Source organism: Stigmatopora nigra, chromosome 4 (genome assembly GCF_051989575.1).
Source record: "Stigmatopora nigra isolate UIUO_SnigA chromosome 4, RoL_Snig_1.1, whole genome shotgun sequence".
Classification (NCBI taxonomy): Eukaryota; Metazoa; Chordata; class Actinopteri; order Syngnathiformes; family Syngnathidae; genus Stigmatopora; species Stigmatopora nigra.
Genome location: NC_135511.1, coordinates 3,218,346 through 3,246,286, shown reverse-complemented (window position 1 = coordinate 3,246,286; position 27,941 = coordinate 3,218,346). Strand labels below are relative to the sequence as shown.

The 27,941-nt window shown below is 40.0% G+C and overlaps 1 protein-coding gene across 1 annotated transcript; it reads left to right on the top strand.

The window, feature by feature from the left end:
• On the top strand, positions 1–27,848 carry bmpr1ba (bone morphogenetic protein receptor, type IBa). Its single transcript, XM_077715532.1, has 11 exons — positions 1–302; positions 22,069–22,237; positions 22,319–22,418; positions 23,592–23,694; positions 24,588–24,684; positions 24,763–24,901; positions 25,241–25,433; positions 25,497–25,794; positions 25,867–26,042; positions 27,269–27,399; positions 27,467–27,848. The coding sequence occupies exons 1-11, from the start codon at positions 200–202 to the stop codon at positions 27,590–27,592; spliced, it is 1,635 nt and encodes a 544-aa protein (XP_077571658.1). The 5' UTR covers positions 1–199; the 3' UTR covers positions 27,593–27,848.
• Positions 27,849–27,941: the final 93 nt, after the last annotated feature.

Sequence of the window (27,941 nt, the reverse complement as noted above, 5' to 3'; positions counted from 1 at the left end):
CTCTTCCCCTCAGTGTGCTACTGTCAGTTCAGGACCGAGGACGAGCTGCCCGACCTGTCGCCGATGCGTTGGTTCCCCGTGGACTTTGTTACGTCGCCGCAATACGGAAGCTCAGCTTCGACAAGGCTATCTCGCCCCCCGTCGTCCTAGGCGATCCAAAGGAGTGCGTAGCCAGTGTGGAGGGGCAGTCGAGCGGACCATGCCAGTATGGGGAGGAAGGCTGCCTCTCTGCCTGCGGAGCCACTCTTTGGGGCTCGTACTTCTACTAATCGGACTCTTCTGGTTGAAAACGCCGGTGCAAGGTAAGAGCTATAGGATTCCCATTGTGAATATTTTACGTTGTGAATAACTATATCAGACAGTGGTACCCACTTGAATTTCCCATTTTCACATTTCCAACTTGAGAATATCTGCTTTAGAACATCTTGGAACAATTTTCTTCCAAGATGGAATTCATTTTTACACATTTCTCCACGTATCCACCCGATGATTCAAACCATTCCCACTCTATGTTCACCTTATTCAGGGCATCATGGGATCTATATAGTAAATCATTCTCAAAATTCCTATTTTTTTTATCCAAAGTTCCAAATTCCCAAATCAATTCCAGTTACAAATAAATCAGATTTTTCAGGGTGTCTCGGAAATGGTTAAACTGTTAAGAACTTTTTCCAAAGTCCTAAAATATCCTATGCTTACATCTCAAGTAATCCCTCAGCATTTTATTTGAATGTCACTCCTTCAGCATTCACGTGCCCTTTATACACGAACTACTTTCTAGCTATCATATTTTTCGAACTATAAATCACTGCTGTACTCTCCAGATTAGCCTCTACATATTTTTCATATGAGCTATTAATATTAGTTACATTAACAATATGCCATGATGTTGTACATTTTTAATTATTTGCTTAAAACTGATTCATAAATAATATTAACACAGCCCCCGCCCACCACTGATTTTATTTTTGTATTCACATTTTATGGTTCTGCTCCAAACTTTAAATGCATCAAGTAGTGCTGCAACCTAAATCTCTCCAACACAATAGCATACTTTTTTTTCTCAAATAATAACACCCAATCATTGAATAAAACTATTGCTTTTGGCTGTTAAAACTACCACTACTACATTAGCCGCTTCGTGGTTTAGAGCAGTGTTTCCCATCAGCGATGCTCAGGTGTGCCGCGGGAAATTACAAGTCAAACATCGTGGAGAGAAATCTACATATTAAGAGATTAAAATGAACTATAAAGAGATTAAAATTGAAATATGAAATCATAGATTGTACAATAACAACATTCAAATCATAATGTTATGAGATTAAAGTCATTTTTTTGTTTACTTTCATGTGCGGTAAACCAGAAGCTCTTTGGTTTTCCGGCCTTTAACTTTAGTCGATGTGAAGTCTGTATGAGCACTGAATGGCTCTTCTCGTACTGATAGGTGGTTGAATTAATATTGGGAGGAAAAAAAAGTTGTAATATTGTGAGATTTAAGTCATTTTCCTCTTTTTATGGCACACGAACAAGGGGTTTAGTTTCAGGGGCATCAACTTTTGGCTACGTGTAGTCTTTCTGAGCACATTACTTCTTGCGTAATTTTGGGAGAAAAAGTCGAAATTAAAACAAGATTATAGAAATGCTGCATTCATTATTTTAACATAAGTCGAACTGAAAGCTGTTCGGGGTCTGCGGACATCACCTTTGATGACGTGAGATCGATGTAAAAAAATAGATTTTGGAATCATTTTTGGGGTTTATTTAATTCCTGGTAATAAAACTTTTATGAGAACGACATTATAATGTTAATATAGGCGACATAGATTTAAATCAGAAGATTTTTACCTAGTGGTGTGCCTGGAGATTTTTCCAATGCAAAAAGTGTATCGCAGCGCAAAAGAGGTTGGGAAACACTGGTTTAGAGGTTCACTCGCCTGACGTTGGCAGGCCGGCGCGGGTTCAATTCGCACTGGTGGCGGTATTATTATGAGGCGTATGGATGGTCATTTGTCACTCTGTGTGCCCTACGGCTCAGCTGGGTTAGGCCCCAGCAACCCAATGCTTGCGACGATGCGTGGTTTGGAAGGCGATTAAACAAAGGAATACTATTAAACATTATGTTAGCATAATATCATTAACAATTAATGAAATATTATTGATATTGGAACACATTGTGATGTCTTTTCTGTGTTGTTTTTATTTTATTTTTTTACTTGTCTTGCATGCATTACTCATGTAATGGTGACAAGGAGAGCCAAATGTCTTACTTTTGAGTGACGGTAATAGATGAACAAGACTTGCTTTCAAATTCAGCTGTTTTTTGCTTTGAATATGCTAACTTCATCAAATTACAATTTTCAACACTGAAACAAAGGAAGCCTATGAGCAATCTTTTCATTTGGCTTGGATTTTTTTTTAATAAATCATTCTCAATGGCTGCCAATAAAAGACATCCAATCATGTGGCTCTTTTGGTCCTCCTGCTGCAAACTTGTCTTTCTTTGTCCTTCTGCAGATTATCCGAATCTAAATCAGTTTGGGACTTGTTTGTTAGCATGGCTATTTGTTTATCCTCTTTTCAAACAAATTGAATGTGTGTTACCGTGAGCCACTGTGTTTATTTATTAAATAACACAAAAAGCCTGCACTCTATTGAGCACTTCTTTTGACCCACTGATCCTTTTTCACGGTTTACACCTGTTTGCTACATTATCATCCCGCCGTCACATTCCAAAAAAAGGAGGAATGCGACGAACAGTGTGTGCCTCACAGCCTTGTCCTGTGAGTGATAGCTTCTGGCCTTCTTTTTTCCTCTCCTTTGCTTTTTGGTTCTATTTAAAGTGACAGCGTTCGTTGTCCTGAAGCGCATCCAGCTCGGAGGCACATCATAGCTTACTGGATCGTCCTCATCCATTCGTCCATCTCATACTGTCGAAAGCCGTGACGGTCTGAGCGTTTTTGACACACATGCTAATGCACACTTGTGGAAGATAAACATACAAAGTGTCTGCATGTTTCTGATTCACGTGAAAGCTGACTGCTCAGTTGAAGAATCCAAATAACAGCTGCCAGCAACTGAGATGTATGTGGATTGTGACATGAAGTTGAACCCGGGCCAAGTTTTTCTTGTACTCTTTGAATCATTTGAGATATTTTTTTTGGGACTTAAATCTTCAAACCTAACTGCCTTACAAGAAAAAAAGGAATAAAAGAAAATCCCAAAAGAAATGAGATAGGTACTGTATATTTGTAACAGCAGTGGAAAATCGGTAAAGAAAAGGATCCAACCTATTTGAACTCGGAGAAAATCATTTCTAAAAATGATTTAAAAAAAACAAGAGAATTGGTACTGTCTTTTGTTTGTTACATTTTAACTGAAAAAAATGTAAAGATCTAAACTCCAGTTTAAAATGGATCGGACAATCCCAATAAAACACTTTCATTCACCACCCCTCTCCAATAACAAAACCTTTTTGTCATTGGAGGGAATGAATGAAACATCTTTTAGATTTGAGTTTATTAATTTTATACCGCACCCTTTTTGGGGGCAAATGTGTATTTCCCAAAAACAATTATTCATATATCAATACAGTAGCAATACATACAGTACAAGATTAAAAAACAACAACTCATAATTTACTAAGTGTCTACCATTCACGGCAATAGATAGGAAATTGTTACGATAAGTGTGGCATTGAGCGTGGAATGTGTTTGGACCCTAATGCAGGGAAGCAGGCAATGGATGAGTGTCGAGTGCTGTAACAAAACTTTTAAACTTAAGGCAGGAATCTTTAGAAAGTAACAAGGACCTAGAAATCAAAACACAAAACCAAACATGACAGAAGACATGGGGAATCGAATAACATGGAACATTGTGTGGTAACTTGGCATGGAGCAAACAATGCAGACTATCTGTCTAAGACTAACAAATACACAGGGTTTAAATAAACAAGGGTTGATTACAATTAGGAAGACTATGACTTTCATGTTGAGGTTCGGTAGGTGAATGCATAGCAAAGTTTTGATTTCCAAATCAATCAAAATATCACCATTCATTCATTTTCTGAACCACTTACCCTTGCAAGGGGTCCTGGAGCCAATCCCAGCTGACTTCGGGCACGAAACAAGTGGCACCCCGAATTGGTGGCCAGCCGATTGACAGGGCACAAGGAGATGGACAACCCTTTGCCCTTGGGGAAATTTAGAGTGTTCAATTAGCCTACCATGCATGTTTATGAAATGTGGGAGGAAACCTGAGTACCCAGAAAAAAACCCATGCAAGCCACGGAGAAGATGAAACTCTACTTAGGAGGATGACGTGGGATCGAATCCAGGACCTGAGAACTGTGAGGCCAACGTCCTAACCACCCATCTGCCCTCAATCGAAATAATTCAAATGAATATATTTTCCATTATCTACCATCCCTAATTCCTTCCTGGGCAGAGTTTCAAAGGCAAATCATTAATCATTGAAATTTTCCAAAGTCCCCCGGTGTCTGATGGCCTCTTGTTTGAACTTCTCCTCGGGGCTTGTTCATTGACCCACAGGGAAGTGATTGATCGACCCGGCGACGTGCTCCTTGCTTGGTTCGTTGGCTGGCTCACGCATGATTGATGGATTCAGGGAGGAAGGAGATGGAGCTGGTGGAATGATTCGCTTGGCTCAACTCTCTGAGACACCTTATTGTCTTGGTTTCTTTGAAGCAGCATGCTGATTCTCCATTGCTTTATTATGCTTCTTTTCTTTCTAGCTATTTGTAGAATGGCTATTTTGACTTATGTGAACCCCCTTTACCAGTGTAAGCTTCTGACGACCAGCAAAAAGACAAACAATGTGATTGAAAATAAAATGTTCTCATTGAATTCATAAATAAATCATTAAATAAATACATATAATGCTACCAGACATATTTTAAACATGAAACAACATGTACATTTTTTCCCTATTGAGTCAATATCATTTTTGATTGCCAATTTCAAATCTGCCATAATTTTACCCCCGTATGATTTCCAATATATATTAAATGATGATTTAAAAATCTGTGTTTTTTCCATCCAGATTCTTAATTTATTTTGTTCATTTTAAGTTTCATGTTTCAGTCCTTTGAATTGTATACATATTTTCAAATTAATTTCAAAATTATAAAACGATTTTATAGGTATAAAACCTCGTGTGTGCGGTCGATTGGTCGCCGGTATTTTCGTCGCTGTCTTTTGGTCGGCGGTCTTTTGGTAGCCGGTCTTTTGTTAGCCGGTCTTTTGGTAGCCGGTCTTTTGGTAGCCGGTCTTTTGGTCGCCGGTCTTTTGGTCGCCGGTCTTTTGGGCGCGGTCTTTTGGTCGCCCGGACGGCGACAACAGGCGACCAAAAGACCGGCGACCAAAGGACCGGCGACCAAAGCACCGCCGACAAAACAAGGTAAAACAACACAGCTAAATGTCTATCGGCATATAGACCGGCCAGGAAGGAAAATTAACCCCCGCACAGACACAATGACGTATCTGTGCCCTTCCACCTCGACCAGGCTGTAGCCTTCACTCTGACTTCTGAGAAGCCAGGAGCAATAGCTTTCGTTTCATTGTCCTTGGTGGAAAGAAGCACCGTGGTATCAGTTTTCATTGTCAAAAGCTCTGCCAGTTGCTCCTCTTTTGTCACTAGCTGCTAATGAGACACTGGTACATCCACGTTTGGAGAGTCTGAAGCTTACCTACCAACCATAATTCAGAAAACACTGCCAGTGAATGAAGGTTTTGTATTGTCCTTCCATGTAGGTAAAGACATCCACTGCTGAAATGGATCCGATATTTCAATGTGAAAACCAAATTGCAAAACACAAATTCATTTATCCAAAGGTCGCCAAATATCATATAGTATATTTTAGAAATTCTACCCTGACTGGGCCTGAGCGATAAATTGATTTTATTAATTAATATATGCTTTCAGAAAATTTTAAAAATACATCATTAAAAATCATTTGGGCCACCAAAGCCCCAGGCAACACCGCAGCGTCCAGCGTAATGTAACCCCAGGCTCGCATTTTTTTTAAAAATCCCCCTTCGCTGATGCTCTCTGCCGTCCAATTCGGTGAGCAAGTTTGACTTAAGAATAAGTACGACAATATAAATTGTCACGTAGCTGGCATTTCTGATTTCTGATACCCTCAACTGGCTCTTAATAGTTATGAACAAATGCTCCTCCGAGCCTCCCATTTAAACAGGATTGGGCGTCTAACGCTGTTAATGACAGCCAATGAGTTTAGTGAATGATTAAGATGCTATAGAAGGTGAGTTCTTGAAGGCAGTGCTCTGAATTATCACACAATAAGCACCACACAGATTTCAGATTACATTTAGACGGTGTCGTGAAGACAACTGAAGGTATACTATTTGGTTGTTATGTGCACATTTTTCTTGGTTTGTTGCCAAGTGGTTAAACTACGAATTTGAACTCAGTCAGATCAACTACTTGATCCTCTGGTTCTGATTCCCAACATGATATGGTGTCTCCTGTGTGCGTGTGATTTACTCTTATAGTTGGCCATAAGGAGGCTGTTTTGATCATTTACCTAGAAGTAATTTTTCTTCCGGCCTTGGTGAAATTTATGAAGTAGTATGAAATGACACAGATCCTCTGCAATAAAGAATGTCAACTGAAGAATTCATTGGGGAAAATTATGACAATGTCAAGATGGATTATGAGAATGCTACAGTAGATTTGTCAGGGATTTGTGGAATCTGAAGTATTTCTATTAATGAATATATATTATTATATATATTTATCTATCTCTAGCATATAAATGAAAACAAATACATTTTCCTTGAGGCTAATTCTCACGTCATCGCAAAACTTCAATTTCGAGTTTAGTAAGTGTGTAGTCATTAGCCCAAAATTTAAACACATCTTCCCTTTCATATTACAAACATTCAATATCCCGTGAGTTTCCTTATGATCATTTTCTTCCTTGTGGCTTATCTTGAACACAAACCTATATAACTGAATACATTATATAAAGGCTTTACCTGGTGGCAGAGGTAACAGTCTAGCAGAGAAAAACGTACAAACACAAGTGCGCTGGAAACACTCTAAATCCTGGTTTGTTATTTGACTATATGGCTTTAAAACAAACAGACAACCATTACTGTACATATGATAAGACCATTATGACTACCCATATGGAAATTAGTGTATTTGTACGTGTGCCCACGAATCTTGACAGCATGTTTGTCCGGTGAGATAATGCAGAGGGGGCCTGGACCCGACCACGAGCGATATGTGTCTTGCTTAATGGCCGCCTAATCATACGCACTAGACAGACGGATGCTCTCCACTGTAAACACACTGCCATCACGTTTGTATATCAGTTGCATTTGTTCAATTGTTGGGTATCACCAGAGCACAGTCTCTTTAACTCATTGGCTGCCACTGACAGATTTCTAAAATAGCTAAACTAATTTATAGCCTTTTAAAAAACAATTCACCACATTTCACCTAAATATATTACATTGTCTAAAGACATAAAGAGAACGTATTATTATGGACCAAATATTATTAATTCATGAACTAATTTAAAAAAAAAATCAAACATGATTTTACCAGTTGATTGTACATCTAGTAACAGCATTCATTCCTTTTCAACAATGCGTGTCCTGATCAGCGTCATGCAGTGCTGGAGCCTATCCCAGCTGACATTCGGGCAAACGTCCTTAACTGGTCGCCAGCCAGTTGTAGGTCATTAGTACACAAACAATTTAAATATAATTGAAAAATCTTATTAAACTCATTTAATTCACAGCGAAAAGGTTATTGGACAGCACATGATTGGCCCTCTATCATAGTCAATGGAAATGAAAGAGATGACACAGATGACTGGGATGCCACAGAGCAGAACACAGAAGAAATAAACACATGCCAGCTGTGACATTAACACCATCATGCCTCTTGCAAAACTCACCACAATTCACATTGCCGGTGGGTGAGTGGATTCCTTCCTCACCCAAATTGAACAGCAAGTGGCCCGTGTGAGCTGCTGAACAGGACAGGTTTAAAAAAAAGAAAAGTGAAAAGTGACCATGTAATTTGTACAGAAATTGCATTTTCTGTCACGTTTTGGGGGTTGATGGATGGGTGTTTTTTCCTTGTGTCCTGTCTATGTGATTTTTTAAACGTTTTTGCCTGTTGTGTGACCCAGGTGTTCGTACTTTGTCATCAACCCCTGTCTGTGTATTTAAACCCTGGTGTTTTGTGGTATGTTTATGGGAGTTTTTTTCCCCCGTGTTTCCCTCTAATGGATTTTGTGAAGTGTTTTGCCTTTTTGTTCGATGTGCGTCTGCCATTTTGTTTTTTATTAAGTTAACTTGGTCCCAGTTTTTATTTTTTTGTGCATTATTATTAGCATTAAAATACAATAATGTTGTGCGCCAGCACTTCCCTCTCGTTTTTATGCTTCCTTAATTCTGTGTTCACCTCTGTTGCGCAGCTGAGACAATTCATTACATTTTGTAGTTTAATTAAGGAGCAGGTTCTGTGTTCTTGTTCCTCCAATGTGTAGTTTGCATGTTCACCCGGGCGGGCTTTTTTCTGGTTTCCTCCCACTTTCTAAAGACATGCATGGTAGGCTGAATGAACACTAAATTACCCCTAGGTATGGGTATGAGCGTGAATAGTTGTTCGTCTCCTCGCGCCCTGCGATTGGCTGGTCACCAATTCAGCACCCCTACGGCCCGTAAGAATAAGGTTTCCCAGGCTAGTTACGCTCGCTATTATTGGCGAATGGATTGTGGCAGCCTGGACTAACGTATAAAACTCAGCGTCTTCGATAACTCATCTGGACAATTGTTCAATTCGGACACAGAAAATTAGGACTTTGATGATGGATTTGTGGGTAATGATGACGTGAGTACATTATAAAATGGCTAAATAAAGTACAACCGAACTCAGTTTTGGTTCCGTTGCCTTTTTAAAAACGTGTTTTTAGCGTGTGTCCATATATTTAAGCCGGTGTATGTTTTGCCATGCATCTGCGCCTTTAAAAGTGGTGTGTCCTGTGTGTGTCAAATACAGAAATAGCGCTCATTACTGACACTGCCTCTTTAAATCTGTTGCGCCATATATTCGTGAAAATACGGTATTTAATCAGACATCATTGAGTTAACATTTTGGAATAAACACAAAGCATTTGAGATGTAAACAGACGATTGCGAGCAATGTATTTAGAAGCGTCAGGGACGTGACATTTTATTATTTAAACAATCTCCCACAAGGGAGCAACAGTGTCGAGGTGTTCTGGAAGCAATCAAGGTCAGACATAGTAAATAATTGTATAGCAGAGAAAGACTGTAAAAATAGCTTGATCTTGACGAGATGACGAAAAAACAATGGGTTTGGTGTGCTGGTCTCGTGCTTGTGTAAAATCAGGCTTGAATACTTTTGAGGTGCCAAACTCATCCTTGTTGTGGGCCCCATTGTAGTTATGGTTTCCTGCATAAGGCACTTATAGAGGCTAATCCATGGTTTTATTTAATCTATTTGGCTTCCCTGGGCAGCGCCAAGCGTCTATTCTATTTTGACTGGAACAGGGCATATTAACCTTCTTTCATTCAACCCTCCCAATCAAAATTAATTTGATGTCTAGTGCCGTCAAGCGCAGGGAAAATAGGGCTGCTTGGTCGTCAATCAACTGTTTAGTGACGTTCAAGTTTGCATGTTCTCCCCGGGCCTGCGTGGGTTTCCTTTGGGTACTCCAATTCCCTCCCACATTCCAAAAACATGCATTGTAGGCTGATTGGACACTCTAAATTGCCCCTAGTCAGCTGGGATAGGCTCCAGCACCACCCCTAATGAGGATAAAGCGGTAAAGAAAATGAGATGAGATTAGAATTTTGTTAAAAAGGAAAAATGGTAACTATTCCCTGACATCTGGATTAGTTTTTTTTAAATTTTACATACATTTTGTATTGCCAAAAACATTAAGTCGATTCATAGTAATTTACTTTTTCTGACCACACAAAATGAGGCAGTTAGCCCGATCTGTTCCGCGGCATGCCAGTTAGACACCCAAACTGCAGTGCTTTTATATTCCAGTGTGCCAATTGTTTGTCAATGTGATGTGTTCATGCACCGTCACCACGGAACAATGTGTCACATGATCTTATCACGAGAATAGACTGTCCAATCAGATATAAATAGCAGGAGAGTACGAGTCCCGGATACACTTTAGGACTTCCCTGATGAAGGTGGTATCACGACATATCAGGCATAATTATTAATTATCAAAACTAGAAATCCAATAATAAAGGGTTTTCAAGGACCAATGCCGTTACTAATTAAAGAAAAAAATACTCTTTGCCGATGTCAGCAGCTGAGGTTACTTATGGATGATATAATTTTATAACCAAAGCAGTTTAGTTTTGAAAGGCAATTGATACAAATGTCATTTTATGTACTGCTTATCATCACAAGGGTTGGGTTGGGGGGTGGGGGAATTGTTTGGAGCCCGGATGCATTGGATGGGGTGTAAGAGTCGTGCTAATTTTGAATACTATGCTAACAGTACGAGGTACATTTGGGATGATCACTCGATAAAGACCTTAAAAGGTTAACGTAACATTGCTTATTCTCTCGCCAAAATAAAAAACAAACATTACCACATGTTCCAAAAAAAGAAAGCCCTAAACTCCCCTGATGCTTGAAGTGGCTCTCAGCATTGCTGGGTGCTTCCGTCAGGCTGTTGACAGCTACAGCAGCCCACATGACTGCTTGAAATATCCTCTAAAGCAGGGGTGGACAAACTGGTCCTCGAGGGCCGCTGTGGGTGCAGGTTTTTGTTCCAACCGATCCAGCACTGACAGCTTGACCAATGACATTTCTGCAGAAAACAAGAAGCACCTGACTGCATACTACTGATTGCACTTTTAGGACACCAGATTGGTAAAAAAAGATGTCCTCTTTATGGATTGGAACGAAATCCCACACTCCCTGCAGCCCTTTGTGGAATAGCTTGCCCACCCCTCCCCTAAAGCCATACTAGACTCAAAATCCCAGATCTCAAAAGCAAAAGAGCGTTGGCCCTGGTTAGTACTTGGATGGATGGATGACTGCCAGGAACTAATCCTCAAACATTGGCCTTTTAATTGTAGACCAGGCAATGGCTAAAAAAGGGAATTTATCCGCCCAATATATTGGCCAGCCACTATGTCGGTTGACCGCGAACAAAGAAGATGGCAACCAGTCTAGGGTGTAGTCTGCCTTTCACCTGAAGACTGCTGGGTTAGGCTCCAGCAACCCCCGCTACCCTTTCGAGGGTGGGCGTTATGGAAGATGGGGAATGATGGTGATGATGAGACTTCAAACTTCCTATTAAGCATGTTTTGGAGATTTGGAAAGAAGCCACAGTACCCAGAGTAAACCCGGGGAGAATATGCAAACTCCACACAGGAAGGTTGAAACCTCGGACTGAAGCCTTGCTCTTAAAACGGTACACCACTAACTACTCGCCCGCCGGGCTGCCGATATTCCTACAGTCATTTTTATTTTATAAAGGTAACATAGTAAGCATAATCGACCGGAGGCGGTCGATCAGGTTTTTTTATTTTATTTTTGTGACTATTTTCATTATATGCTTTTTTGCGGGAAAATCGCGTAGAATTACGTAGACAAGTATTTTTGTAACTATTTTTTGTAAATCTGCAATACTAAAAATATATTTTTGTACTCCCGTGATTGAGTTGGATTCCAAATTCCTAAAAAAAAACATAAACCACTAAAAATGAACAAATTGAAAGAACCATTCATAAATTTTACGACGCAGAGTTCTGTTGATCGTCGATGCGATACTGTAGTGAGGCAGCAGGGGGTGCGGACAATCTCGTGACATTCGGAATCTAATGACCTCATCTAGTGACCAGCCAATCATGAATTTTACGACGTGCAGACGGGGCGCAGACACTTACAGAATCCTGCCTATCAACGCCCTCCGGTCGAATAAAATATGTTCAAACATCAAGCTATCATCCAATCAATCAGAATAAACGAATCACATCAGTCTTGGTGACCAGATAAATTAAAAAATAAACATCAGCGATGAGCCGTAGAAATGCCTAGAAGACCTCCGGGTTATTTGAGCAGCCGTGAAAACACTTTGGCCCCCCGCCAAAAACAACTGCATTTCTGTCCGCACTTGTGTGGCTCCGAGATCCCATGTCTGATTTGAGGTTTGCTAAAAACAATTTAGTTGTTCGGCAACTCTGAAGCACACGCTACCTGTTAGGGTTGCCAATACTGCATTGAAGTATCCACATTGAATGATTGTATCTGGATCCAGATTGCAGAAGTCTCAATACTAGCCCATCATTATTTTTTATTATAATGTAATGTCTACTTCCACGTCGGGCTCACAGCTCTGGGGTCCTGGGTTTGAATCCAGGTCATTCAACCTGTCTGGAGTTTGCATGTTCTCCTTGGGCCTGTGTGGGTTTACTCCAGGTAATCCACTTTCTTCTCAGATTCCAAAAACATGCATGGTAGGCTAATGAAACACTCTAAATGAGTGTTTCCCAAGCACTGTGCCGTGGCACATTGGTGTGCCGTTTGCAATGGTCAGGTGTGCCGTGGGAAATTCCACAGTCATACAATGTAATATTCAGAAAAAAATTAATATGAAAAATCTAAATATGATGAATTATAGTTATACCTATTACAAGACTCAAATTGACTTTTGGCAACGTAAAGTCTGTGAGCACTAATTTTTTTTTTCCGTAATGTTAGAACAATGAAGTAATATTTGGAGAAAATTCATAAAATTATGCGATTAAAAACATTACATTGCTTATTTTTCCATCACTCGAACTGGAACTTGTTCTGGGTCTGCAGACACTTTGGGTGACAGGTCACTGTGAAAAACTATATTTTGGAATAATTTTGTAGATCTATGTGATTCCTGCTGATAAAACTTTGATGACAATTGTTAATATAGGCAACATAGTTATAAATGAAAAGATTTTAGGATGGTGGTGTCCCTTGAGATTTTTTCAATGCAAACATGTGCCAGCTCAAAAAGGTTGCTTTAAATCGACCCTGGGTATTAGTGAGTGTGAAAAGTGGTCCGTGTCCTTGTGCTCTGCGATCGGCTGGCCGCTGATTCAGCCTCATGTCTGAGAGTCATCTAAGATAGGCTCCAGCACCCCCGCGACCCTTGTAGGTATAAAGTGGTTCAGAAAATGAATGGATGAATGTTTTTCTGTTGCAAACTAGTACAAATTTCTACTTGATATCAATACTCATAAAATACAGGGAGTCCTCCAATAATTAATTAGTTTCATTCGAATGCTGGCGAAGTAACCTGAATTTCCGCGTGAGTTGGACTTTTTGCCAAAAGATTGGATAACAATTCTAATCGTGTTATGTATCAGGCTGCATGTATTCTTCAGGTTGCAGTGTCGTTTTGTTCAGTGTTTTATTGCTGTCCCCAAATGCATTGCATGACTAAGAGAGAGGGAGGGGTGGACGAGTTGGCGGAGAATTAGACTGCTCTTTTGTTTTTGTTGGCGTCTGCTCGTCCTACAGTAGTCATGGTCAATAAACCATTGAAAATGTTAATCCCAAGGAGTCGTCGCTTGTACTGCTTCCTTCTGTTTCAATAATGTAGCGATGCTCGTTGGTGGATTATGGCCAGTCGTATTGCATTGAAATATCAGTCAACCCTACACCACTTTCAGTGCCCACTTATTCATTAATGTCATTCAGCGGTCAAAAGAGAGTTGTTGTTGTTGTTCCAAGAGACTCCAAGCAGAAGAAAAGCAAGCTGTAATAACGTTACCATTAAATAAAATTACGAATTTAGTTCATGCATTTACTCTTAGGGGGATTTGGTAAATTGGATCTTGTTTGTGTATGTTGGGATGCTCATTTACATATCAAAGGGTTTTGTAACCTGAAAATGTTATACTTAGAGGCATTCGTAAGTAGATGTACAACTATACTGGTAAAATAGAAGAAAATAGGATAAAGAGGAACCTGTTAATATAACATTAACAGATTTTTGGGTAAATAGCCTAAACAACGTGACTCCTTCGCGTTTGTTGTATCTCAGTGTAAATCGGAGCCCCAGCCCAACTATGAAAAAGTGTGATTTATAGTCCAGAAAATATGGTATTTGTTTTTGCAATACCAGAAGCCACTTGAAATATGTTCGTTTGTGTTGTTTGTAGATTTGACTCTGCATGACTACTGGCTGAAGTGGAATTGTTGTCAGCGAATTAACATTTTTTTATTTGGTGCCACCCTCCCAGTCCAAATGGATTGGACGTCTACTATTGATAAACAAATTGATGGGGATTTGTTTATTGCTGATTTCAATGTGATGTAAATCATGACATTTTGTGTCGATTTGTGCTATACAACTTTGCCTTGTCTTCATTTAATTTTTTTGGGTAGAAATGGGGTTCAGATGGCAGGGCTGTAATTTTGACTTATTTACAAGAAAAATTATTACAAGACCAGCTGCTCTCTATTCTTGACTCTCTAACGCTTTGTTTTCTTATTTCTTCTTTTTTCCCCTCAAAGTCTGCTTTGTGTCTCTGAGGGCTTTTCTTGAATCAGCCAGGAGTTCCGCAATCCTTGTGTGTACCTGTCAATCATCCCTACAGGGGAGCACATGCACACATGCACACAATGCAGAGTGCGGCTCATTCATTTGCGAGTCATTGAATGGTTTTGATGTGACATGATGAAGTGACGGCTCGAAGTAGTGATTTCTCCCACACTACCCAATTATCTTGAAATCACTGTTTATTATTCTTCCTGTCACTAATGGATTCGCCTTTTTGGGGGCCTCAAGATTGCCCCAAATGCAAATGTATATTTTAACCCAATCACTGCCATGGAGAGAGAACAAAAAATCCATTTTAATTTGGATGGCTGAAATGCCATGATCATGTTTCCGTTCCGCGCCTTTGACAACGATAAACATCCAATCCATTTGGACCAGAAAGGCTGCCCAGTCAATTATTATTATTTCCATGTCTTTTAAAAAAAATAATATTTCTTGATATGAAGTGTCCGATTCCCAAAGGCTTTCGATTCTGACAAAGTAAACAAATTGGGCAGGCATATTTAGGATAGTGAACAATCTTATTTACAGCCATACCTCTATACCGAACACTTTTTTTAAATGCAAATGAGTTCCTCAAGATACAAAAACAAGATGCAAGTTACAAAATCCCCCAAACGTCAATACATTACCCATATCCGTTATTTTATTTTGAAATTGTTGCGGATACATTGATTCTTACTTTACAATCTCGCTACACTCTACTAGGATCGCATTGGCTGTCTCACAACAACAGCTACTCGTGTTTCCAGAATCTTTCTTATGTACTTCTGACTGCTGTTTGTCGTTGTGACGGTCTTTTTTTTTGCCCACTGGCACACATGTGCTGTTGTTCACCAGCCACAGCTCGCTTCTGCCGAAGTGCAAAACTGCAAAATCTCGTGTGGAGGAACACACCCGTACTCCAAAGAACAAAAAAAGGAACCAGCATTATGATGGATTTACGCCAGAGATACGGTTGTGAAAAGAGAGCATACATACGTTAACACACACCACATGAACCCAACATTGAAAATTCAAACAACAACATTGGCAACAATAATCAACAACAAACATTAATGTTTTATGATTTCTTTGGAATTTAAATTTTCACCCATTTTATATTTTAAAGAACCAGTAGCGACTAGCAACTGGTTCTTTCCTGTTTGCATTTAAGTTGCCCTTCTGCAGTGTTAGTTGACAGACGATTTGAAAATAAAAACAACTATTCATTTTGTTACTTTTACGCACGATTATTCCAGATTAATAGAGCTAACTATTTACTGGTTGAAAACCTGATAAACAAATTCATCTATGATGCCAAGTTTGTTTCGTAGACTTTTAAAGACCAAAACCAATAAGGTTTGACACCCTCCAAATCATGACACAAGGATGAAACTGAAGGTACGGAGAGTAAACTAAGGCGGCGCCCCTTCTGTGTAGCTCTGATTCTGTCAAACAAGGGGAAAATGAAAAAGCACTACAAGGCAGAGGAATGGATTGGAAAAAAGGAGGCATGTAGTGTTTACACCAAACTGATGAAAGGCTGGGATGACTAATGAACATGCTTCGGCCGTTTTCTTTCTACTCAGACCTGGCCGTCTCCATCTCGTTAGTCAAGCACGACGTGTCGGTCCTCCACCGGCAACAAAGCAGCATGTGTTGAAAAGAGGCCTTTAAGCGTTTCTGGGGGTCTTGTGGGGCTGACCCTTTGTTAATTGCCTGTTGACAGTGGCCTCTATATTCTGCAATCGGGCCTCAAAGACCTATTGGGATTGGTACCTGGGGGTTCCAAATAGCCTATGAAAGGCTAGGTTATCCAAAGAGCTTAAAGCCATTATGGTGTTTTAAACCACTTTGTTTTTTTTTAAATAAATATGTTTTGACCTTTGTTGTAGACTGCAATAAAACATTTATCAGGGATAATTGATTGGTTGATTTTTAAAAAATCTATATCTGTATGCTTATACACTATTAAGTCAGGGTTGGTACAAATTGCATCACGAGGATGTGAGCTGAAAACACATACATGGTGAAAGGAAGAATATTATTTGTTCATTCATCATTTGTCACATTGCTAGTCAGCCGTAGGCCAAACAGGGAAAGAGAGAGACAACCAATCACACCCAGAATCATACCACCACACCACCAAGCAGGAATCAATCCCTTGCCCACATCAAAGTCTGGCGAGTGAACCAATATACCATCCATCATTTGGCAGGACGAATAGTATTTTTTTGTTTTTGGAAATAAATAGAACATTTCCAATGAATTTCCCTATTTCATAGAATTTTAAAAGGCCCCATATCACGTAGTAGTCTACTGAATTTGATAGATTGGACTTTGCTGGACCACATTTCATTGTCCTTTTTTGCTATATAAACAAAAAAAAACAAAAAAAGCAGTTTCAATACCATTTCACTGTGGGCCAGAAAACTACAGTTGTTACCGAGTGACGTCATTGGTGGGCCTTATCTTTGCTTATTAGGTCTTCTTCCGTTCAGTTTTATCACTGTGGCAGCCAGTGGTTTAGTCGTTATTTTTCTCCAAAGAAATTCAATTTTTTTATTAAAAAAGGTTTATACTTGTTGTGTAGGCAAGTAGAACATCACAGTAACTGCTAAGAGGAGCAAATGAACGCTCGTCAATCTCTGTCAATATAGCTGCCTTAGTCAAAAGCATGGGAGTCAAAACAACAAAACTTTAACCAATGTTTTCCTTGTTGTTTTGTTTTTCCCAGATGATAAATGATTAGGTTTTCAATTGCCAGGTTTGTTTGTGGAGACGAAGGGTCCTAAATGTAAGATTGTTACCATTCAGTAGATCCTATCCGAATGGAGGAAAGGATACATCTGTGTGACTCCTTTTCAGAAGCACTGAGGGCTGTGCTATGGTTATTTTGTATTTTGTGATAAAAGTAGGCGCCTGGGTCGAGGGGTAGTTAGCGGCTCCTGTGTGGAGTTTTTATATGTCCTTGTTTTTTTCAGGCGGTACTCCAGTTTCCTAGCACATCCCAATACATGCCTGCTAGGCTGGTTGAACACTCTAAATTGCCCATTAGTGTGAGCGTGAGTGGTGGTTAGAGCTGGGCGATAAAAAGATAATGATAATTATTATGAATATTTTTTGGCATCGATACTATTATAAACTACCAATTTTGATAATTTTGAACTGCAATTACACCACCCGACCACCACAGAGAATGGGGCGCTTTTGCAAGTTGTACAATAGTTCCAGACCAATGCTCAGGAGAAGAGGATGATGAGGAAACATGTTTTTAGCATATTAGTATTAGAAGCTAACGTAGGCATGAACGCAAATAGACAACAACACGGCCAAAATAAGCGTTTATGAGATGCAGGACATCATGAGCTGACCCAGTAAAATATCTAAGTGAATTCTACCTGGATTCTTTTTTAATGCTAAGAGCAGTCTTATTGAATAAGTCTTTAACCGACTGTCCTCATTTGATGAAAGCCTGACGTATTTTTCTTACTTGATATCAAGGTTTTTCCTCATTTTATGTAAATGTTCTGAAAGCTTTGCAAAAATCCCAAACCTGTTATCTTGAGTTAATATGGGTTAAGTTCCATTCAACCTTTTTTTTGTAAATGGCCATATTTAAGGGTAAATTTCCAGTTTCTATTTGTGAGGCTGGAAATACTCTGCTTGCCAATGGTGGTGATGCTTTCATTTGGTTATTTCATTTATTTCATATTGCACAGCAAATTTTGGTTATAAAAACAAAAATGCCTGTCAAAATTTCTGCAGATTTTATTCTTTACTTTTCTTAGTGTAAGGAGGGAGTTGTATTATCTTTATTGCACAACAGAACAAGAAACATACACTTTAAATTAATATTTCATATTCTCCACTCTTATAAAGTAAGGTAACATAGTTACCTTTATACTTGGACAAGGAAATTAATTTATTTAGTTAATCACAGAAGTTTCATGTTTCAAATTTGAACTAAAAAGATGTGATAGCTATCGGGATAATTATCGATATCGGCAGATAATTTTTTTATCGTGATAACAATTTTTGGCATATCTCCCAGCTCTCGTTGTCGTCTTTCTCTTTATGCCCTGCGATTGGCTGGTGACCAATCCAGTGTGTCCCTTGCCTACTGGCCATAGTTGGCTTGGATAGGCTCCAGCTAAGGGGGTAGGGAAAATGAATGAATGATAAAACCAATTAGAACTTGCCTATATCATCTGTTTCTATTAATGCCTACAGCTTCTGCTGGCCCCTGTTCTCTTATGATGTCGCCAAATTTTTTTTAAGAAAGCTGATGCCAGGTATGGCGGCCTGGCGGCTGGGTGGTTAGCGCATCGGCCTCACAGTGGGGTACCTGGGTTTAAATCCCGGTCGGTCCACCTGTGTGGAGTTTGCATGTTCTCTCCGGGCCTGCGTGGGTTTTCTCCAGATAGTCCCGGTTTCCTCCAACATTCCAAAGACAAGCATGGTAGGCTGATTGGACACCAAATTGCCCCTAGGTATGAGTGTGAGCGTGAATGGTTGTTTATCTCCTTGTGGCCTTCGATTTCCTGGACACCAATTCAGGGTATCCCCCGGCACTGGGCCGAAGTCAGCTGGGATGGGCTCAAGCACCCCCGCAACCCTAGTGAGGATAAAAAAGGTTCAGAAAATGAGATGAGGTAATGCCAGGCAACTTTACATCAATGTTTTTTTAAGGTACAATCTCACCAGTTACGGATCTGTGTGAGTCTTGATCGTTTATCTTGAGTACTCTTACTAAGTGGGCCTTATAAAACACTATATCATAAAATGGCAACTAACTATAAAGAATGAAATGAAATAATAGATCAGGGTACAAATAAAGAATTCCAGTGTAAAATATATTTTCATTCCTGGATTTTTTTTTAAAAGGGGTACAAAGAAGATCAGTCGAAGGGGGGCTGTGTGCAGGGTTCACCAAAACGAAATGTGACAGAGCTGCGGGACACTATCGCGGCAGTACATAAGAGATACTGGCCTTTGCTGCCCTTTCTCTCACTCGCCAGCCCTCCTGCAAACACTTAGCGCTTCTCTCTCTCTCTTGGCTCTTCACGGATGCTGATCTTTAAGGTAGCCTTGTCATACTTCATTAGCTTTCCTTTTATCCGCCTCCTACTTTTTTTCATTTCCCCTATTCAGCTTCCCATTGAGGGTTGTGCGGGTCACCGTTCGAGGTGCTAACGTGCTGTTGACAAAACACAAAAGGCCTGCACCCGGCGTCCACCGCGAGCATGTCATGTAACATGGAAGACGGGAGTAACCGGGGTGAATGTTCACAGATGCCCAGGTTTGATGGTGGCGGTAACATATTTTTTATACGATATAGCTCCAATCCTTTTTGAGTTTTTTTGGAGGTGAATGATTGGTCATGGTCTGCTTTGAACGATCATGTTTCTAGTACCATTTGATGGCGCAAGACATCCAAATCATTTTGACTAAGAGGAGCAAATGAACGCTCGTCAATCTCTGTCAATTGCACTCAAAATTGGGCATTGAATGTCCGTCGCAGTTCACTACTGATTACGTCCTTGTTAATTTTAGGTTCCTAATGGGTGACTGTTGTTTTGGGTCACTTCTTGTTCATTTTGATTTAAGAATATTTGCATGTCATTTCCTGTTCATGGGCTTGTTGAGTTTTGTACATTTCCAGATCACTTCCTCTTGATCTGCAGTCAATGTCTATTTGTTTGCAGGAATTTATTACTCACTAAATTTTGGGTCAATATGGAGATTTTTTTTGTCAAAATGATCATCATTGGATGTATTTCTCAGGTCTGAAACAAGAGGAGTAGGTGGGAATATTTTAATTGAGAGTTGAATGTGCCATTGAAAATGTATTGACCTATTGAAAATGCTCGAGAAAGTTTTTGTGGACCCCTCCTAATAACAGTAATTTTTGTTTTTGTTTTAATTTTAAATTATTTAACTGCCCATGATGACAGCAGCAATCAATTACTGCCAACTTTTCATTTTAGTACCTGCAGTAATGAGATTATCTATTTATGAAGACACAAAAGGTGAAGTATAGCACTGCAGCATGCAGAGCCAATTTACACGTCACGTTGTAATCGGCGGAATTATTTATCTTATAAGGCCTCTGACTTGTGACTCCCTGCTGTCTCATTTCTCCCTGGAAATGTCAGGAATGCCAGTAATCTGTCGTTCCATCTCTCTCTATCTCTTCCAGGTCTTTACTATAGCGTCTGCAAAAACATGACCGACAGTATAGTAGTATACTGTATGTGCTTACCATCCTGTATCTGCAAGTGCCAGGGCTGTACTGTTTGAGAACTTGATCGTTTTGATGGCTTTGAAAACATTAATCAAAACTAGAAACATGATGCTGTCTGACACAATAGGTGTAATCTAGACTAACGGGCGTCTCAATATTCCACAAAAAGAAGCTTCACAAACCTTCCAAAATTAGTGTTGCCCCCATACTATCGGTACAGACTCAGATTGCCCTCATTTAGCCTCTCACTGGTATTGACGGTGTGTCCAATCGTGTGCTGTCAAATCATCCCTTTTCCGTGATTAAAAAAAAAACATTTAAAAGTTCATCACTAGTATTCCATTTGAAATGGGTAGGCTCCCACTTCAAATGAATTGAACGTATTGTCATTAATGGAGCTAGAAATATGGTCAATCAATGTCAATGACATCTATTACTGCCAGTGGCAGGAAATGAATGCAAAATTTGGGGTGCAAACTTTAGCTCATTGTGCTGATTCGTACGTGGGAGGGAAACGTTTCAAGTGGGCATGTCTGTTAGCACTTTTTGACGCCAAGAGGGAGAGGACGTTCTCAGCGGTTCCGCTTGCAGCTGTCGGGCATCTGCTCTCAATGAGCGTGGCGGAATGAATGAAAATCCTAAAAGCTACGGAGCAGAGACACTTTTCACACTTTCACACACTTTCCCCCCACATCCTCCCTTAAGTGACAAACAGGTGCTTCTTTGAAATCCGATAAGGCAGAATAGCCCGGCTTTGTTCTGCTTCTTTTGGGAAAGTTGACTGAAAAAACATGTGTTGTGGGAATGGTCTATCAGTACTGTATCTGCTATGCATTCTTTGCGTTGGTGTAAGGTTACAAGGATCCTTCCAGAGTTAGAGGACATTTGGGATTGGAAATTCTTGACAAATAAACCTTTGCTTTTCCCATTTGTCTCCTATGTATTCATCCAAAATAAGTACTGATACATCAATGGCAGCCTCTTTTTGACTCGATTTATATATGGTTTCTATTTTTGGTTTCTAATCACACACTGTTAACTTTTTGAGGTAGAAATGAGCTGTTTAGTTAGTTGTTACTGTTGACCAGAGTAAAAGATTACTTAAACTTGTTCTCAATATTAAAGGGTAGTTGTTATTGCTGACCAATAATGCATTGGGACAACACTATTATTCTTGCTCTCAGGAGTAGAAGCTATCTGTTTCCTGTTGACCAAAAGGACTGTAATTAATTTACAGGTAACATATTGGACAGCATGTTGCTCCGAGCATCCAGTGTGGATTCATCGGCTCCGGATGGCAGGAAGGACAATGGTGGTAGCGCATCCACTGCATCCACACCACAGACGGAGCTTTGGTGTCACTGCTACCACCATTGTCCCGAAGACTCTACCAACAACTCTTGCAGGTATGCACACATGGTTTATTCCAATGAGGAGTGGGAGTTGGATGCTCAGACAGTAACAATAAATGGCATGGCGTTCTGCAGGACTGATGGTTACTGTTTTACCATGGTGGAGGTAGATGGGGGCGTTCCATTCTTGACTGCTGGTTGTCTAGGGCTTGCCGGTTCCGAGTTTCAATGCCGAGTAAGTAAACAAAATCAAATGATTAAAAGTGGTTTTGTAAATTGCATACCTGACAACCTCGGCCAATTGCTGCTTTTATTAATGATTGCAATTCCCCTTATTAAGCAAAAAAAAAAAAAACATACACATGCAACGTGGTACATATTTACTCAAATAGGGTGCACTTAAAAGTCTAACATTTTCTCTAATGTGGACGGGGTGCCCAATCAGTATGCACGAAATTAAAAATTCTGTAGATGTCGCTGTATGACGCTGACAGCTTGACTGTAACGGTATGATTATATAGTGAAAAGGCAGACGTGTGAACGGGAAATGCGTGAGCGCATAACATGCTTAAAGCATGACCGTATTAGTGTTCCACAATGACGTTTTTGTCTGCTACCAGTGACCGAGACGATTCGGATTAGAGACGAAATGGGTAAAACGAGATTGGTTTTACAAAAAAAAAGAAACGACTTAAAAAAAATCCTGTACAGAAGTCCTCTACACAATTTGAAATGATAAAAAAGTATGAAATACAGGAAAAAACCCAAGTTGAAAGGTATGAAATTGTACTTATGGCATTATTATTGTTTAAAACCTTTGAGTTAAGGTCAACAAAAGGGATTGCCACTGTTTTTAAAAATAGTTTAGCATTTAGCATTTGTTGGTGAAAACAGTTCAGTTTCACCATCAAAATGAATCTATTTATTGCCTTGTCCAAACCTTAATTAATTTTTTAAATTCAATGTATATACAGGCGAATGAACCCCTATACCAGTGTTTCCCAACCACTGATCCGTGGCACACTGGTCTGCCATGAGCGAAGGTCAGGTGTGCCGCGAGAAATTAAAGTCAAACATTTTACTCTTATGATAGAAAAAGCGTGATATTACAAGATTAAAATCAAAATACTGCAAACATTAAATGATACATTGTACTATCGGAAGATTGATATTGTAATACCGTCCAATCCTATAGAAGTGGGAGGGTTGGCAGCTCCCACCCTCACAGTTCATATGGATTGGACATCTTCTATCGATAACCTAATGATTGGTAGGGAGTCTGCTTGGCAAGAAGAACTTTTTTTTTTTAACTCCGTGGCTAACCATCCAATACATTTGAATTGGAAAGGGTGGCAGTGATCTCTTGCTACTTTGTATGAGAAACGCGGCCTTTTTGTGATATGGTTAGGATACATGGAACTCTCGTCGAAGGAGAGCACTGGAATGCTGTACAGATCAAGATTACTGCAATCAAAACCTTCATCCCACTCTGTCGCCTCTCAAGCCAAATCGTAAGTCATATATTCAAAGACTAAAATGCATGTTTTCTTTCTATCTTTCTCTTTTACTCTCTCTTTCTCTTTCTCTCTCTTTCTCTCTTTTTAATCCCTGTCTATCACCCTCTTTCTCTCGCTCCCTCCTGCTCTCTTTTTACTCTTTTTACTCTTTTTATTCTCTCTCTTTCTCTCTTTTTATTCTCTCTCTTTCTCTCTTTTTACTCTCTCTCTTTCACCCTCTTTCTCTATTTCTCTCATTCTCTCTCTTTTTCTCTATCTCTTGCTCTCTCTTTCTCTCTTTCTACTCTCTCTTTCTCTCTTTACTCTCTTTCACCCTCTTTTTCTCTATTTCTCTCTCATTCTCTTTTTTCTCTCTTTCTCTCTATTTCTCTCTCATTCTCCTTTTTCTCTCTTTCTCTCTTTTTACTCTCTCATTCTCTTTTTCTCTCCCTTTCTCTTTCTCTCTCAATCTCCCATTCTCTCTTTTTTCTCTCTTTCTCCCTCAATCTCTCATTCTCTCTTTTTTCTCTCTTTCTCTCTCAATCTCTCATTCTCTCTTTCTTTCTTTCTTTCTCTCTCAATCTCTCATTCTCTCTTTTTTCTCTCTTTCTCTCTCAATCTCTCATTCTCTCTTTTTCTCTCTTTCTCTGTCAATCTCTCATTCTCTCTCTCTGTCTCTCTCTCTCTCTCTCTCTCTCTCTCTCTCTCTCTCTCTCTCTCTCTCTCTCTCTCTCTCTCTCTCTCTCTCTCTCTCCCTCTCTCTCCCTCCCTTTCTCCCTCTCTCTCTTCTCTCTTTCTCTGTCTGTCTTTCTTTCTCCCTCTTTCTCTCTTCTTTCTCCCTTTCTCTCTCTCTCTCTTTCTATGTCCATCAACAGTATTAATAGAGTTACATTGCACTTTTCTTCCAGTCTATGTTGATGGGAAGATCCACCACACGGCCTTGATGATCTCTGTCACAGTTTGCACTATCATTCTGGCTCTTATCATTCTCTTCTGTTATATAAGGTATGCATTCCCCACAAACATACAGTATTTCTTTTGACTTTTGAAAAGTGTGACATGTTTTTTGTTTTGTTTTCTAAGATATAAGCGTCAGATATCCCGTCCTCGCTACACCATTGGGCTGGAGCAGGATGAGACTTACATTCCACCCGGGGAATCACTGAAGGACCTGATAGAGCAGTCACAAAGCTCTGGTTCAGGCTCAGGCCTCCCCCTGTTGGTGAGATGGGTGTATTTTTCTAACATATTGATTTTTGAGTTTTTACAAGTGCCACTTTGCTCCCAAAACGTCTAATTACGGAGAAGATAAAGTTTGTATTGATACTAAACAAAATTTGATTGCAAAATCATCTTTACTTCTATTTTTTCAATCGGTGTCATTTGTTTTATTAATTTAAAGTAGACCCCCAATGCATTTGAAATGGAATGCTAGCAAAATAGCAGCTGCCACCCTTCAACTTCAAATGGATTGGACGGATTAATGACAGATTAATTTCAATTCACCGCAGAAAGATGATTCAATGCTACAAAAATGTTAACTTTGAGGTCCACTTCTCAGGTGCAGAGGACGATCGCCAAGCAGATCCAAATGGTCAAGCAGATTGGCAAAGGGCGCTATGGCGAAGTGTGGATGGGCCGCTGGCGAGGGGAGAAAGTAGCGGTGAAAGTCTTCTTCACTACTGAGGAAGCCAGTTGGTTCCGCGAGACCGAGATCTACCAGACCGTCCTCATGAGACACGACAACATCCTCGGTAAATGAGAACATTCTCAACTACTACATGATGGACAAAGTTCTAACAACACGATGGTTTCAGGATTCATAGCAGCGGACATTAAAGGCACAGGCTCATGGACGCAGCTCTACCTTATCACCGATTATCATGAGAGTGGCTCACTGTATGACTACCTCAAGTCCACGACGCTGGACAGCAAAGCTATGCTGCGCCTGGCGTACTCATCTGTGTCCGGGCTGTGCCATCTCCACACGGAGATCTTCGGTACGCAGGGAAAGCCCGCCATCGCCCACAGAGACCTGAAGAGCAAAAATATTCTGGTCAAGCGGAACGGCGCCTGCTGCGTTGCAGATTTGGGTCTCGCAGTCAAGTTCATTAGGTGGGCGTAGAAGCGGGATGCAATTCCAGACTGACATTTTTTCTGAGCAAAAATGCATTTATATCCATGCAGTGATACCAATGAGGTGGATATCCCACCTAACACCCGAGTGGGCACCAAACGCTACATGCCTCCTGAAGTTCTGGACGAAACCCTTAACAGGAGTCATTTCCAGTCATACATCATGGCCGACATGTACAGTTTTGGTCTCATCCTGTGGGAGATCGCCCGTCGTTGCGTGTCAGGAGGTAGGTCACCATTTTGCCTAGCTGTCAGCCTCGGCCAATTGCTACCCTTATTAATGATTGCAATTCCCCTTTGTTATGTGATAATAAAATGTAAAAATGCAACACGGCACATATTTACTTACATCGGGTGCATTTAAAAGTCAAACATTTTCCCCAAAGTGGGGTGCCTAATATGTCGTTGCACATTTTGTATGCACTAAATTCAAGATTCTGTAGATGTCGCTGTAAGACGCTGACAGGTTGACTGTCTGGGTACATTGTTTGCTGATGCGCTATATTCTTCATCATGCAAATCACACACAGTAAGGACCAACCGACCTGGTTGTCAAAGTGTAGTACATGGGCTACTTCAAGTGGTGTGTGAAAAATTGATAGAATTGATTCCTTAAACAACCTTTCTTGAATCCACTACATTGCATTTATTAAGTACAGATCAGTTAGTACTGGGAAATACTGTTGTAATGACAGTAAAAGCTTTAATTATCGGTATTCAAATCATACTTGAGAGTTAGTGTATTTAATTCTACATACATAAAAAAATAAAACTACAGTGTTAATTTTAATTAGCTATTTTAGTAACTTTGACAGTGATAGATATGTAGTTAGGGTGGCATCCAATCATCCTTTAGCTGTGTATTTAAACTAATTCATCAATGGTAAATGTTCAATCCATGTGAACTAGAACGGCTGACAGTCGTTTAACATTTGTCTATTGGTCCAGAAGCCAATGGGTTACTGGTAATAGTAATGGTTTTTTTTTTCCCAGTCAATAAACCAATAGAATTTTGTGTTTTTGATTTATGTTGTACAAAAACCAATAGAGATTACTTTTTGATCTAATTCTTATTTCCTGAAGTAGTATACATCAAATATCAAATGTGGCCCGCACACGAAGCCTGAGTTCAACCTAGATCCTGTTGTACTACTCGGGCTTCAACACTACATGATGCCAGAGTAATTCAAATTGTGCCTCTCAATTAGCTCAGTGATCAAAACCTGAGATTTGGAAGTCAAACTAGGAAACAGTAAAATTTTAGTTGATGAATGACCGGTGATAGGAGAGTAGCTCCCATGATTGTCGTTTTAAGATTAATCAAGAAGGTAATTGTTATGAAAACTGGTGAAAATGCATGAATTTCTGCCTACCATTTTAAACCCTGTTCTGTCAAAAGATGTGGGGGTAATAATTCATGCAATCAGCATTAATGCTTTTCATGACCTTGAAGGTATCCTGGAGGAGTACCAGCTGCCCTACCATGACCTGGTCCCAACTGACCCTTCGTACGAAGACATGAGAGAGGTGGTCTGTATCAAGAAACTACGGCCCTCCTTCCCTAATCGTTGGACCAGTGATGAGGTAAACCCTACACCATATGATGCAGAAACCCATACTAGATGTAGCTAACCTGCGCATTTTCCCGCAGTGTTTGCGTCAGATGGGAAAGCTGATGACTGAGTGCTGGGCTCACAATCCGGCGTCTCGTCTCACGGCTCTTAGGGTGAAAAAGTCACTGGCCAAGATGTCCGAGTTGCAAGATATCAAGTTGTGAAGGTGGAGCTTCTCGTGAGTGGAAATTCTGTGCTTTCTGTGAAAGCTTAGTTGCAGCACGAGTGGGAATGTCCTTTGAAAATGGACGTGGCGAAGAACACGGACTGGCACTATGTGATAAAGTGTACCATGAGGCTTTAAATCTATTTTCCTTCATACTGATTGAAGTAGTCGAGTGTTCGAATTTGTTGTTTTCTCTCTGCAATGGTTCATGTATTTTCCATGTTATTCTAATAAAGACTATTTGTTAGAATTGACCTAATTGTGTGTTTATTATTGACCGCATGTAATTGTTATGAAGGTTTACCATGTTTTTTCAAAGTCAATGCTACAATACTATTATGCTGCTT

Excerpts from the sequence above, each read along its gene's own strand:
- bmpr1ba (XM_077715532.1), top strand. The coding sequence starts at position 200 with ATGCCAGTATGGGGAGGAAGGCTGCCTCTCTGCCTGCGGAGCCACTCT. Across the intron at positions 25,434-25,496 it reads GAGACACGACAACATCCTCG|GATTCATAGCAGCGGACATT; the intron begins GTAAATGAGAAC and ends CGATGGTTTCAG. Across the intron at positions 25,795-25,866 it reads CTCGCAGTCAAGTTCATTAG|TGATACCAATGAGGTGGATA; the intron begins GTGGGCGTAGAA and ends ATATCCATGCAG.